This window comes from Daktulosphaira vitifoliae, unplaced genomic scaffold (assembly GCF_025091365.1).
Source record: "Daktulosphaira vitifoliae isolate Bord-2020 unplaced genomic scaffold, ASM2509136v1 Scaffold_3, whole genome shotgun sequence".
In the NCBI taxonomy this organism is placed as follows: Eukaryota; Metazoa; Arthropoda; class Insecta; order Hemiptera; family Phylloxeridae; genus Daktulosphaira; species Daktulosphaira vitifoliae.
Window position 1 is genome coordinate 17133405 of NW_026099574.1, and position 15589 is coordinate 17148993.

The window sequence follows — 15589 nt, forward strand, 5'->3', positions numbered from 1 at the left end:
AAAATTCAGTAAAAATGATTTATTTAAGCTTTATGCCTATATTGTCATAAGTTAAAGGAAGGACAATGCTCAAGCGCAATCTATTGAGTATTGTTATAATTTTTTTAAATATTTTCCAGACTTGAAATGTTGAGTCCTTATCATTATTATATGATATAAATACAAGCAAAAATAGTAGCCATTTTGAAAAATAGATAACATTTGTTATGTTTATCAAGTTATATTTAAATTTATTTTTTATCTGTCAAACTATATTAAAGAACCATCATATTTTAATTATTTAGACACTTATTAGCTAAGATTCATTAAAGAATAAAAATTGAATCATAATTTTGGTAAATTTACTTAAAAAGACTGTGTTCAAGCGATTTAAAATAAATATGTTGAAATCATCATTCAAGACAAATAATAATTTATTTTATGAACAACTCAATATTATATTTTTTTAACTGAAATTAAAAATCCAATTCTATTTATCATTTAATAATTTCAAAGTTTCCGTATAATTGCTAAATTATGAGTTGTACAAAGAATGTTCATTTTTCTGCAGATTCTATCAAATTTAGTGGTAAGTATCATAAATAATTTATTTAAAAGATTCACACTTTTGTATTTTTATTTTATACAATTATTTTAAGATGAATTGCCCATTAAATCAAAAGTAATAATTTTGCATTGTTTAAATTAATTACATTTTTTTAGATGAAGTTACGAAATTGGATGCACCTTTTAATATATACAAATTTGATTGTAAAGATATGATATCAAATTCTGATGTATTTAAATTACGCACAGCTTTATTAACTATGAAATTTAAGAAAAAATCATGTGATCTTTATTCTTTTGAACAATCACCAGATTTTTATCGTATAACAGACGAAGAAAAACCTAAAGAAGTACAGCAGTTCTTAAGTGTTCTTGCTGAAATAAAGAAAAAAATTGCTTTGTTTTTGGAAAAAACGTTTAATGAAACAACTAGTGTTTCATGTTCTATGTATAATCAAGGAGGTAAAATTTTGTTCTTATCCTTTTGTGACTTAAAAATAATAATAAATCATTACAAAAAATGAAAAATTAATAAATCAATAAATTACTGAAAAGTATTAATAATGCTGAAACAGATAGCTAATTAAATTTTCCTTGGACCTTGAATAATGGGAATAATGTTTAATAATAAACTTTTCTAACTAATGAATAAGTCAACTTTTAACTATTTTTTTTCTTGTATAATATGTATAACGAATAATTTTTAAAGAAATAATAAAATATGAAGAATTAAGGAATAAATCTATTTAGTTAAAAATTATTTAAATTTTCTAAACAATCTAATTTACCGTGGCACATTAAATACAATTTAGTCTATAGATTTAAAATAAAAATATTAGTATTATTCAATTGTTATGATAATATTATTAAAATTAATTGTTTAAACATTTCATTTTTATTTATCCAATCTATTTTATTTAATTAGGTAGTTCAATGAATTTTTAAATGTATGAATATTGTAAATGTTAACTAACTTTATTAATTTTCTATATATTGTTTTCATTAAATAAACATTACTTTATAAAATCGTTTTTGACATTTTTTTTTAATGTACTTTGTAACATATTTTTCTTACACTATAGATTATTTACTTTGTCATGATGATAGAGTTGATGATAGATCAGTAGCGTTTATTTACTACTTAAATTACGATTGGTTGAATGAATGGGGTGGAACTCTTGATGTATATTCCTCAGATTCAAATTTTAATGCCAAAGAAATAGTAAATAGTATCAATCCTGAATTTAATACTATGATATTTTTTCCTGTAGGGCAAGATACTTATCATCAGGTAAGGATCATAGTTGAAATACTTGAACTAATTATTAAAATGTATATATTTTAGGTTGCTGAAAATGTATCTAATTTTTCTCGAATATCAATTAATGGTTGGTTTCATTGTGATAATTTAGTATGGAAACCCTATGATCAACAAGTTGAATTACCAAGTCCTATATATCTACCAATTCAAGTTTCTAGGGTAAATTCATTAACTTAACTAATAAAATTGCTACTTTTCAAAATAATATTATTTATAGAGTAAAACTTGTGCATCAATGTGTATAGAAACTATTTTTGAGGATCCCGACTATAGGGAGGCAGTACGTGAAATGTTTAATAATGATGGCTATATAATGTTGGAAGGGTTTTTTAAGCAAAATATGGTAGATATTCTTTCCAATGAGATTTTCTCTAATGATTTACTGTGGCAAGTTAAAGGGCCTTTGAATAAACGGTAAACAAAATTACCTTTTCATAATTATATTTCTTTAATCATTAATAATATTGTTAATTATTACTAATAGGCATTACAAATATGTTAATCTTAATGAACTGCCTTTTAAAGTATTATTTGTTGTAAATGTGATGAAGACTGATTTCATGTTTGATTTTTTAAAAGAATGTACTGGATTAAATTTTTCTGGAGGTAAAATTACTTTTCTTTCATCTTCTCCTGATACTAAATTTTATATATATATATATTATAGTTTCAATAGAAGTTCAAAGATGGCATGGTGGCCATTATATGGTATCTGGTGGTAATGATGGATTGGATCATTTGAATGTGTTAAGTGTATACTTATTTTTTAGTCAGTGTTTTGGTGAAATGTCTGATACTATTAAAGATGATCTCCATTATGTATTTGAAGAACGTCATACATTGCAACCAGTAACCATAAAATAATTAGTTTTTTTCATTTTTTAATGTTTTAATATAAAAAATTATTTTTTTTTCTTAGAAATTTGCTTGCAAACCTCAAGATAATACCATTTTCTTGGTAAAACGTGATTCTAATATGGAGTCTTATGTAAAATATTGCAAAAAAGTTGATGGGCATGCTTGGACTGTTATAATAGCAAATTATTTAATTAATGAAAATTTAGAATGTTCAGTTTCAAGTGAAAAAATTAACATTTAGTTCAATAATTTTTCTTTTTCATTATTGTTTTGTTACTTCAACTATTTTTTTAGAATAATTAAAAAGACATGTGATACAATCATCAATTATTGAATTTTTTAATAAAATAATAAAAAGCAAATTTTTGTATAGCTGGTGTTATCTTTGTTTTATTTGTGGAATTAAAGTAACAATGTGATGTAAACTTTACTATATTGTATTCTACATACACAGTATACACATATTGTATAATAGCAATTATTTTAAGCATTTTTTATAAAAAAATAATCATAATTCGCTCCCTTTAAAACATTACTATGATAAAATAAAAAATTAAGAGGTATTATAATCAAGAATGATCAAAGGAAATTTTTTAAGATTTTGAAATGTTTAATAGACAAAGATTTTCTGCCTATTTATTAAAAAATCCAATGATGTACCATAAATTTCGGCTTATGCAGCCTTATTATCAATAAATTATTACTTTTTAGCAATTTCTGTACCCAAGAGGAAAAATATCACAGGTTTTGTTCAAAAAAAGAAGATTTGTATAGTTTAAGGGCGCTTTGTGTTGAACTAATTATTTTAATATCTAAAATAATTTTTAATTTTAAAGGAGTAAAAAAAATACAAATATCCATTATTCTCAAATATTATGTATAATATATATATAATATAATAATAATCATTTTATGATTATTTAAAATTTAAACCCAGTCTTAATCATGGATACAAGCCAAATTTACTTCCATAATTACAATTTGTTTTCAATTAATATTTAATTATTTTTTAACTTCATAACCGAATCTTTTTTTTTTAATACAAATATAATATAATTGAATGTATTAAGTTTTGATAATATCTTTTTTATATTTTTAATAATTATCAAAGCAAATCTACAACATAAAATTGCTATAAAATGTTTGCCTTGTTCATCAAATAAAAACATACGTATATATACTGCTCCTAAAAATCATTACCGTCATGAAAATATCTCCAAGCATTCTTATTTAAAGAAAATTCCATCCAGTATTTGCTTTGTAATTTAAAAAATTTAATTATTCTGCTATCACAAATTGTATATATTTAGTTTAAAAAATATTTGTAACTAAAATTTCGAATAATGTTATAAACAATCATTTAAAATACTAGAAGCATGTCAAATTTATTTCTTCATTAATTATTATTAGATGTTTAATGTTGATTATTCTCTTAATTTTTTCTGGGTATAAAGTACAGAAAAGTTAGTATAACATACCTTTTATTTGACTTTTAATTGGTCGAATATATATATTAAAAACTGAGATGTAAAAGTAATTAAGGGTAGAAAAAGTAAAAAGTTGAAAGATATTGGATATTATTCAAATTTTAAACTAAAAAAATATTTTCTATGTACCATTCATATCATCTCTACCCAATGATAAAATTTATTCTTCACTCAATGCTTAATTTTATAAGTAAAATATAATCAAAATATTATGCAATGTATTACTTTTGGAGATAGTGCTTAATTTGATAAAAATAAGTAAGGTAATATACAAATTTAATAAAAAATATAAACCACTTTATTGACTTTAATTTAAGATTATGATATAACAGAAAACCACGGAGACAAATTATATTAACTATGTAAATTTATTTCCAAATTATAGTATTAATGTTTATCCAAAATACCAAAAGTATTAAATATCAATTAATGTTAACTTAACATATACTTGTTCCATATTATTTTTGAACATTCAAGATGTTAATATGTGATTATAACTGTTTAATTAAAGTTCACCACAATCTTCAACAACTACTTGTTTGGTAGTTTTGCCACTCTGTGAACCAAAGGATTCAATTTTTTTGACAATATCCATACCTTCTACTACTGAACCAAATACAACATGTTTATTATCCAACCATGCAGTTTTGACGGTGGTAATGAAAAATTGACTACCATTAGTATTTGGACCAGCATTAGCCATAGACATGATACCTATGTTAATTAAAAACAAATTTTTCAATACAATAAGTCTTGAACAATAAATATGATTATTTAGTATTTCAAATCACTTATTAGGTATATATTTGAAAATTTATTAAAAATAACAAACCAGGTCCAGTGTGCTTCAATGTGAAGTTTTCATCTTCAAATTTGTTTCCATAAATTGAAACACCTCCAGTGCCATTATGGTTAGTAAAATCTCCACCTTGACACATAAAATTGGGGATGACACGGTGGAAAATACTTCCTTTATAACCATAACCTTTCTCACCAGTACATAAGGCACGGAAATTTTCAGCAGTTTTTGGTACAACATCACTTCGAAGCTATCAAAATTAATATTTTTTATATTAAGTTTCAGTAGATACAGGTAATTGTAATTATTTGCTCTTATATTAAAATATCAAGTTTTAATACATTACAAGTTTAAATACAATTATTCTATTGATAACAAGAATTCGGGAATATTTTAACACAATTAAATCATTATTTAAATTATAGTAAACCTTAATAGCTTCAGTTAAAAAATTGAAATTAAGAGCACCTCAATTTCTATTGAAATTTTCCGTTAACACGAGGTGTGAAATCTTCATGTTCCAATTTATGTAAAATGTCTTTATTAAAAATTTCAAATAATAAGTTATAAGGAAATAAAATTATACTAACAAAATTATACTAACAAAATAGATATAATAGAAACATAAAAATCATTGACATTAGTAAGAATTGAACACACATGAAAAACGTGGGTTGATAGATAGAAAGAGCGACATGTTTTTTGGGATAAATTAATCTTTTTTAATATTCTTACCTCGATTACAATACGGCCAGCTGGTTGACCACCAACGGACATATCAAAAAATACTTTAGGTAAACTCATTTTGGCTGATTTTGGTTTAGCGGAATATGAGCGACTAGCGAGTCCAAAATTCCCGAAGTGATTTAATGGAGTGGAGCCGTAGAACTGATGGAGCGGCCGGTGGACGAACAAGCGGAACGCGGTAGTCGCCATTGTGATTTCATCAACCTGTTTTATAGGTTATGCGGCAGTTACCTAAGGATACTATTGACGCGCTACAATCCAAAGAGGAAAAAACTCGTCATTATATGAAATAACCAAAGAGTTTATAAATGAATATCCTTTGAAGTAAATGCACAAAGGTCCGTTTGACAAATTTTAATTTTTACCAAGACATTTTAAGAAAATATTTTGGATATTTCTGAATACTATTCAGTCTCTAACCAACTCATACAATATTAAAATTTAAGGAATGGAGACTTTTCTCATCAATATAATAACTACCACATGAATGTTTCATATAAGAATTAAGTGATTAATTCATTAATATACAATGTATAAAATAAGTAAATGAACTTTAAAGATTTCATCTTAAAAAATCGATATAATTTTATTATATCAACCACTTTTTATTATTTAATTTATTCTCTCAAAAATTATCCTATAAATATTTAACTATACAATATGTATTATTTGAACTGTCTACTTTTTATATAATTATCTGACAATATTTAACCTTCACAAAATTTGTATACATTTTTATTTTAAGTTGATAATCAGTACTTTGCAATGAATAAATGGTAAAATATTGTATCTAAAATAATATTATTGACTAATTTTAGATAATTTTTTGTATTTGTATTTATACCTAAGAAAATTATTCATTAGTGTTCTAGAATAGTTATAAATTTTACCAAACACTTAAAAATATATAGAAATAAAAAAAGTTATTTTAAAATACTTATTATTCAAAAATTGTATCAATTATTTCATGCATAATAAAATTATTAAAATTCAAATAATTTTTTTTTCATAAATGAATCTATACACTCTCCACAAATAGGCATTTTTCTTTAGAATTAGACAAAAATACAAAATTAAAATTTAAGGTTGCGTAATTAACACATTTAGTTTTAGATTTACTCAGATTTATAATTTGCACATTAAAAACTTTAATTTCTAGTTATTCAAATATTATATAACTAAATTAATATTAACTAATAGATAAAAAAAATTTCTTATATGTATTGTTAATTTTTATTATTTTTTTACTTCTGACAATGCTTACTAAAATAGTTTTTAACAGTTAAAAAAAAATACAGTTGTAATTTTTTTTTCTTCTAAATTTGACCATCTGCAAGTTATAAAATATACATCAATAAATAATAATCTATAAAACTTAAAAATATGTATGAATTAGATGTATTTAATAATCAATTAATAATGAAATATTATTTCCTTTACATTAACTTAATACTTTGAGAAAGAAATTAAGTATTGATGTAAAAAAATTATGATGAATGTTCTCCACAGTTAGTAACAACAATTTTTTTCTTTGTTTCGCCAGTATCACTTCCATAACTTTCCAGTTTTTTCACAACTTCCATACCTTCAACAACAGAGCCAAATACTACATGTTTATTGTCCAACCAAGATGTTTTTACAGTAGTTATAAAGAATTGACTGCCATTCGTATTAGGTCCAGCATTAGCCATTGATAAAATACCTAAAATATAGTTTTATAAATGATAGTTATAAAAATACTATTAAATATATTACCAGGTCCTGTATGTTTTAATTGGAAGTTTTCATCTGGAAATTTATTTCCGTAAATTGATTTGCCACCAGTTCCATTGTGGTGAGTAAAATCCCCCCCTTGACACATAAAATTAGGAATAACACGATGGAAAGTACTTCCCTTGTATCCAAAGCCTTTTTCACCAGTACAAAGAGCACGGAAATTTTCAGCGGTTTTGGGTACTACGTCACTGCGTAGCTAAAAAAAAAATTATAGTTAAAAAGTTTAAACATGAAAATTTGCAATTAATTGAAAAACCATAATTTAAGAAATATCAAATAATAAAGTCATTTAATATTCATCAAAATATCATTTATATGATTTGACAGAATTTTCAATTAAAATATATTAATAAAACTAAAACATACCTCGATAACAATTTTACCAGCGTCGACGCCATCAACAGTCATATCAAAAAATACTTTAGGGTTGCCCATTTTACGTTTGATATTGTAGCTTTTAGTCAGTAATAAGACTTATTCACTGATACATAAATAAAAAAACATTCAAAGAATATGAACACAATAAATTGATACTCTTACAATATTAAAAAGACTTAATCAATAACGCTAAGTGCCGAGAAAATTTAACGACTGTTAAGACCTTATATAATCGCTTACTTATCGACGTTTGCGATAGTTTATAACCTCTAGATAACGATAATACAATTTAACAAATACTGCTATTAAGGGTAAATGAAATTACAGGAAGTTTCATTAAAATTAACAATAAAGAATGTTAAAAGTAATAAAATATATTTTTTTATGTACTTATAATATTTTTAGAATGATTGAATAAAAATAGCAATATTATCGATGTTATAAAATGGAACCGAGAATCGATTATACGAATACAAAAATAGGGTGGAGTTAAGGCACCGGTTAGTCAATATGGAATATGTGCTCAATTTCGTATAATTATTTTTATGAGGTGTTATTTATTATTTGAACTATAATGATTACTACCGAATATAATATATTAGGTGATGTATATTGGATATTATTTTTATAACACCTTATCTGAATTGCTTAAAATTTTCAAATATTCTAATTAAATGAAATTATATTTTCGAAGAGCAAAATATCCCTTTAGAAAAGTGGAGTTATTAGTGGAAGGGAAACACTTCTTGGGGTGAATAGATCCTCACCTGTTTAATACTTTTCTTTTATTCATATATACTCCCTTTAATACAGATATAAGTTAACAAAAGTTATATTTTATTACTATTTCAACGTTTGGGAAAATACATATTTCGCCTAAGAGTTGCTAAGAATTTTTTTAAAACGTAAGATACCCCTGAATTCCTAATAATATAAAATGATTTTGTAGCAATGCCGAGACAAAATACGTATTTATGGTGCAATTAATCAATTATTTCAAAACTAATTAAATATTAATGTATTCTAGCTAATATTCATTTTAACTCACTTGTGGGAAATTCATTTTTTATCAAATTAAATAATATCAAAATCTTATAGAAATAAATTTAGAATACAAATAGATTAAAAGTTCAATTACACATTTTAAATACCTTATATTTTATAAAATAATTTTTCAACTCATCTACAAGAATAAACAGTACCAGATTTCTCAGGTCTCTAATATATAGAACAGCTTTTAGAGGTCTAATTCTTTTAACATTGCCTTTTTTTTTGTTTTTATATATGAAGGGCAAAATGTACAGTTTTAACATAATAGGTCCATTTTTATTCTACAATATATATTTTTTATTTTTATACCCAATTTTTTTTTATGACTAAATAAATAGTGTAAATAGTACACTATTTATTTAATTTAAAAAAAGTAAAAATAAAGGGAGGTACAAAACTTTATTTTTTTTAAATTTGTTAAAAACTATTGACTAAAAAAATTGTATCAAACTTACAAACATTTTGATATTAAAATTTGAATTAATAAAAACTGATAATAAATATTCAAAAATAATAACAAAATTTATTTAAATCTAAATATTTTCCATAATGAGAATAAACACTCAACACTATATCCTTAAAGAATGTACCACACACAAAAAAATGTGTACATGTTTGAAATATGATTTAGTTAAATAATTTTAAAATATGTATAATATTTTACTCATATATTGGAAATGTAGAAAAAATATTTAAATAATGTTTAACATTATAGGCTGGTATAAAAAAAATATTTATTTCATAGCAGTTATTAGTTAGAATATTACAAATAAAAATATGATTAATTTCAACCATAGAGTAATAAAAAAGAAAGCAAGAATGTTTTAACAAACAAGAAAAGAGTTAATTTTATTTTGTTTTGATTTGTTCAAATACAATATTTAAATTATCAAAAATAAATATATAAGTTTCATGTTTTAATTATTAGTAATACATTAAGAAAAAATTATCATAATTTAATATTGCAATATTATTTGAATTATTTTATTAAATGTATAGTAAAGGCTGAAAAATTAATGGGTTTTAATTAATAAAATAAATTAATATAGAATATATTCTAAGCTTTTGAGCTAGCAGCAGAAGATTTTTCAGTTTCTTTATCTCCTTCTCTTTTACGCTGAACCATCTCTCTTAAATTATTTTCACTTTCTTTTAAATTTTTATCCAAATATTGTTTACTATTCTATAATTAAAAATGAAAACTCATATTTAAAAATAATCAATGACAAAATATGTAATATTATATTTAAATAGTTGTTTAATTACTTCTAGAGTTTTAATTTTTTGTTCAGTATCATTGTTAATTTTATTTAAGTTTTTAAATACATCATCTCTTGGTGTTAATATGAATGCTCTTCCTAAAGCTTCATAGGTTTTAACATCTTTAGGTATTGTCTAAAAAAATTTTTTTATAATTATGATTTTTTGTAACACTAATTTAAAACAAAAAAAAATTCATTCCTTTACATTAATCTGATTGAATTAATAATTTATAACTCAGCATAATGAATTTAAAAGAGAACTTTCTTTGCAAATATTTTTCTTGTTTAGTTTTATCGAGTAAATAATCAATTTAACTTAATTAGTTGTTAATATTATAAGTGTGGTGTGATGGGGTAGACACACTGGATGATGACAAAATTCCAGTATTAAGGCATGCCTGCCATTATAGTGTACAGATGGATGACCATAATTGCGTTTTACAGTAGCAAAAAGGACCATGTCCTCAATGCAGATGACAATGGGAAACCAATGTATTTATGTCTTCCCTAGTAATACTAGTTTACCTTAGGGTATCTGGTTTATCTAAACACCAGAAACGGAAAGGAAATAAAAAAAAGGTTGTTAATAGTTGTGCCGAGTATTAAATAAAGAATATTTATTGAAATATCCTGAATTTATCATAGGCAATTCTAGAGATTTGATCACTAAAATTAAGTTATTGAGTAAATTTAGGATATTTATACCTCTAATTCTTGTTTCGTAAGAAGATTATGTTGCTTTGTACGTCGTAATGTTTCAATTTGTAAATCAGCAAGCTTGATTTTTTGGGAAGTATATACTAGTTTTTCTTGAAGTTCATGAAAAGCCTAGAAAAACACTACATTGTATTAAAATTATATATTAATGTAATCATGATCTGAATCAATATTAAAAATAAAATAAAATAAAGATAATCAAACAAAATAGGTTAACTAATACTTTAATTATTCTAAATCAATTCCTTACAATAGAATAAAAATATAAACATATAGCTATAAAGAGAATAAACTTAAGCTATTTATATAGTAATTAAACAAGTGTCATATAAGTACAATTGCTAGTTTTAAATGACGACATAGTATCTTACTCTTTTCAAATCCATATCCACTTCCATGATTGCGACAAGAACGAAACTTTAAAAAATAGTACTATTAGAACTTATACATGCGTTTATTAATTTTACTATGATTAAAAATTTGTAAATTACATTACCATGAATATGATAGATAAGTCATTGATATTATATGATGATAACGATAAGTGTAATATCTCTAAAAGCAAATTTATCCTTAGTCAATTAGATACCCATTTTCTAAATTATTAGAGATGGGATTTTTGACTCACTGATATGAATCTGTACATTAGAATCAGTTCACTCAAATGAGCAACTCCCAAATCGTCGAATCTTAAAAGGCGCGATTCTGACTTGTGAGTTGTAGAAGTTTGTGGAACGCGAATTACAACTCGCAACTCGCAAGGCATACTCATAGAGTGCCTTCTAAATGCGCCTTAATAGTTATCTTAGCTATATTAATATCAAATATGAAATATCAATGAATTATTGTTTTACACAAATGTGAATAATAATTTATTTTACTCATTTGTTTATATATATTGAAATTAAATTAAAGCGCGAAAGAAATGAGAATCAAATTCAAATTGTATGTACATTATGGAAAAAGTAGTTGATTATTACTAATTAATAATTTTATGAGATAATAAGCCTCAAACCCTGATTTTTACCTATAAGATGGTTGAGCTTATTTTAAGTTAAAACTTATAATCATTCAATAGTTTGATTCCTTTTTTCTTCTGTTAAAATTTTGGATTCTCAATACATACCCACAATAGTTACACAAAAAATAATTTATTTGGTTATTTGATATTTATAAAATATTTTTACTAATTATATATAAATTTGTTAATTATTATTGATATAAAGAGTAAATTTAAAATCTAAAAAAACTATTTTTTTTTATTATTAACATCAACATATAGAGTTATTTATGTGTTAAATTAGGTATACAAATACAATGTAGGTGTTATCAATGTTTAATGTTTAGTACATGCAGTGAGAAAAATAGGTATCTTCTCTCGTATATTTCAAAATTATCTTGCATGCAATTACAGATCTATTCTTGAATGAATATTGTTCTAAAAACTGACATATTATGTATAATCTAGTCTCATTTATTTAAAATTTTACTCATTGTTTCAACACTGTTTCCTGTGATTACAATAAATCTTGTGCACAAAATCGAAAATTGTGAAACACTTTATTTAATTTACAAAGGTATTTTATTTCATTTTAAAATGAGTAAATCAAGTGTTATTTGGGATTTTTTTCAGCTTGAAGCAGTTAATATTTATGTAAAGTGTGGACTTTGTCGTATAAAATTAAAAAATAATCATTCTTCGACTTCAAATTTAATTAGACATATTAAATCTAAGCATCCATTAGAAAATTTATTAAATAGACTCATGTAATAGAAGAGATGATTGATGACCCAAATATTACTCCATCGACTTCTACTTCTGTATGTTAAATCTATACAGGGTGTTAGTAAATGGTATGTCACGAGTAGTAGGGTGATATTCAGTAGGACCTAAAAATAGCGAAATCGAAAACTAAAATTTCCTATCTCCAAAATTGGGGGTTTTCCGGTTACCCCACTTTAAATTTTATTTTAATAAAAAATAAAAATCACAACGGTATTTTCCACGAAATTCTCATATAAATTGAGTGGTCACTCAATTTTTTGTAACTTTCGTGCCCTCTCCTGAACTTTGGGTTCAAAATTGGAAAAAAATTTCACTTTAGTGTGACCCATTAATTTGTATTGAAATTTTACTGGGAGTTCTGTGATGCAGTTTATTTTTAGTTTAAACGATTATATAACGAGAAAAACTGGAAAGAGCCACAAATAATTTGGTATTTTTTATAGCTATCAGCGCTATAATTTAAAAAAAATTTCCCTCATTCCCGATAATAAAGAGAAATGTCCTTGTTATACAACATATATTTTTAGTTTTCACTTTATATTGAAATATTGTTTGAATACTAGACGGATGTTTACAAAAATTTTTATTAATAATACATTAAACTTTTGCCTTGCTAAAAACATTTTTTTTTTTTGAAAAATGAATAATTATCCAAGCCTCTGTGGGGGTTAAAAATCATAAAAAATTCTTTTATTTTAAATTTTAGATAAGGTTCAAAAAAATTTATCTTTTTAAACATACAAATGATAAATAATACAACGTACTTAAAAATAAAAAAATAAAAACTATCCTAAATTTCAATTCCTAGTAGTAATCGGACATTAATTGATTTTGTAATGTTATGTATAATAACGAAATGATTTCATCATTCAAAGTTAAAACTTGTTTAGTGTAATATATGATTAAAAAGAGGAAAAAGTGCCGTCGACTTATCATTTATGAGTAATCAACCTCTTAAGTAAAAAGTCATATAATTTTTGGTACATATATTCATTTTTATTTTTATGTGTTTCAAACACTGATTGAAGCGTTTACGAAAGTGATTTAAATAACTGTTAGATATCAATCAATACTAATATAAAAAAGGTTTCACCTCTATTTTATTGGATCTCTACTGTACTTTACTTTTTATAATTTATTTTTTATGCATTATTATTAATAATAGTGAAATTTATGATTTTAAGATAACCAAAATTAGAAATATTTATTTATTAAAAAATATTCGACAATCTTAAATATTTGTGTGAGAATAAAAACGAATTATGAGGTCCCTATGTATTAAATATTTCAAACACACGGTGTAACGTTATTACTTATGTTATCTTGAAATGTAATTATAATGAAAATAGAGGCATATCCAGAGAGATGGGCGGGCATGTTTCCCTCCAATTTACAATGCTATGTTAATATAAAAATGTATGTTAACCTTTTTTTTTTTGCTTTCAATCAATTCAAAATGAGTAAAAATTGGTAATATAAGTTTTCATCGTAGTTTGTCAGTTGAATTTTATTTTTTAGCCCTCATTATCAATTTCTTAATACGCTATTTAGTAAAATTTAATTTGAACTATTTTTGGTATAAGTAATTTAATTCAAATAAATTTTATACAATAGTATAAATATAAAATAGTAGTACATATATATAATACATATACTATCCGGAGTATGGATTAAAAAAAACAGAGTGAGCATCTGGACTTCTTTAAATTTAATTTAATTGCCAAAAAAACATAAATTTAACAAATAATATTAATAAGATAAAATAACTGGAAGTAATTATCTGAATTGAAGTCTCTATTAATTGCATCTTAAATTGATACAAATCAGTAAATTTGTAAGGAATTTTTATAAAGCAACAAAAAAAATATTTCTCAGTTATTGTATGATATAATTATTACTTCAAAAACCAGTGCGTTACACAGTCAGTGATGGAAGGGTTAAAATGTATACAATAAACTAAATTACAAAAATTCCTTGTTACACGATAACAAAAAAATATGCTATATTAGTATTGTTAATATATATATATATTGGTAATATAATAAAATATACATTATACAGACTAACTTTTGAATATATTCAAAAGTTAGTCTGTAGTGAAATTTTAGCCATGCAATATTACTCAAATTTCTCTGAAGTTCAATTAAAATTTATTTAAATTACTACTTTTACTCAAATGTGTAAGTAAAATTTAGATCTAAGGGGTCTAATCAAATTTCTGGATGCATATCCTTCTAATGTACGCCAATGCATCACGAAACATTTCAAATGTTTCAACAAAAACTTGGGTTATTTCACATAAATGCTATTGTCCTTTATGTAATTAACGAGATTTTACTATTTTTTAATCGTTAAATTTAAAATGTTAATTTAATTAATTTAATCGAATAAAAATTAAAAATAAGGGTAGTTAGTGTATACTTAAAAATAAATTCGTCTTTTTTTATAATTATTTAAGATTTTATGTGTAATTTTCCTTAGATGCCATATAAATTTTATCTCATATAAAAGATATATTATCAACAATGAATAATAAAATTTCTTATAATAAAAATATATGCTAATTTATTGCATAGTTAAGAAAAAAAGATATCCATACAATATTTATATATTACCCCATAATAAAGGAATACAAAATAATATTTTATATTATAACATATACTTTACACGCGTATGTTTACTATATTTAACCATATAGTTTAGAAAAAAATATGTATTTTACTAAATATATAGGCGAAACCTTTGCTGTAAAATCCAATATTGCTGGCTTGAAGTCAACCAATAGTAAATCGACTCCGCCTTCGTGGCGTTTTCACATTTTTTTGACAGCTTCCGAGTCGAAATCTTTGTTGTGGTCGCATT

The 15589-nt window shown here is 23.7% G+C and overlaps 4 protein-coding genes across 5 annotated transcripts; 1 reads left to right on the forward strand and 3 right to left on the reverse strand.

Moving 5' to 3' along the window:
* The first annotated feature begins 263 nt into the window (after positions 1 to 263).
* On the forward strand, positions 264 to 3100 carry LOC126900632 (prolyl 3-hydroxylase sudestada1). Its single transcript, XM_050676487.1, has 8 exons — positions 264 to 568; positions 703 to 1008; positions 1629 to 1837; positions 1892 to 2026; positions 2085 to 2281; positions 2352 to 2473; positions 2535 to 2716; positions 2787 to 3100. The coding sequence occupies exons 1-8, from the start codon at positions 517 to 519 to the stop codon at positions 2964 to 2966; spliced, it is 1383 nt and encodes a 460-aa protein (XP_050532444.1). The 5' UTR covers positions 264 to 516; the 3' UTR covers positions 2967 to 3100.
* Positions 3101 to 4561: 1461 nt separating this feature from the next.
* LOC126900633 (peptidyl-prolyl cis-trans isomerase-like) lies at positions 4562 to 5962 on the reverse strand. Its single transcript, XM_050676488.1, has 3 exons — positions 5747 to 5962; positions 5045 to 5261; positions 4562 to 4926 (listed from the first exon to the last, which is right to left on the reverse strand). The coding sequence occupies exons 1-3, from the start codon at positions 5945 to 5947 to the stop codon at positions 4718 to 4720; spliced, it is 627 nt and encodes a 208-aa protein (XP_050532445.1). The 5' UTR covers positions 5948 to 5962; the 3' UTR covers positions 4562 to 4717.
* Positions 5963 to 6981: 1019 nt separating this feature from the next.
* On the reverse strand, positions 6982 to 8130 carry LOC126900937 (peptidyl-prolyl cis-trans isomerase-like). Of its 2 annotated transcripts, XM_050676974.1 has the most exons (4): positions 7901 to 8130; positions 7514 to 7730; positions 7199 to 7460; positions 6982 to 7088 (listed from the first exon to the last, which is right to left on the reverse strand). In XM_050676974.1, exons 1-3 carry the CDS (start codon positions 7967 to 7969, stop codon positions 7246 to 7248), a joined length of 501 nt encoding a protein of 166 aa, XP_050532931.1. In that variant the 5' UTR covers positions 7970 to 8130; the 3' UTR covers positions 6982 to 7088; positions 7199 to 7245. The 2 variants fall into 2 exon arrangements, with proteins under 2 accessions (XP_050532931.1, XP_050532930.1); XM_050676973.1 differs by lacking the exon at positions 6982 to 7088 and having other exon boundaries at positions 7141 to 7460.
* Positions 8131 to 9787: 1657 nt separating this feature from the next.
* LOC126900938 (prefoldin subunit 1-like) lies at positions 9788 to 11480 on the reverse strand. The gene is made up of 4 exons (XM_050676975.1): positions 11313 to 11480; positions 10930 to 11052; positions 10229 to 10357; positions 9788 to 10145 (listed from the first exon to the last, which is right to left on the reverse strand). The coding sequence occupies exons 1-4, from the start codon at positions 11337 to 11339 to the stop codon at positions 10020 to 10022; spliced, it is 405 nt and encodes a 134-aa protein (XP_050532932.1). The 5' UTR covers positions 11340 to 11480; the 3' UTR covers positions 9788 to 10019.
* Between the last annotated feature and the right edge of the window lie 4109 nt (positions 11481 to 15589).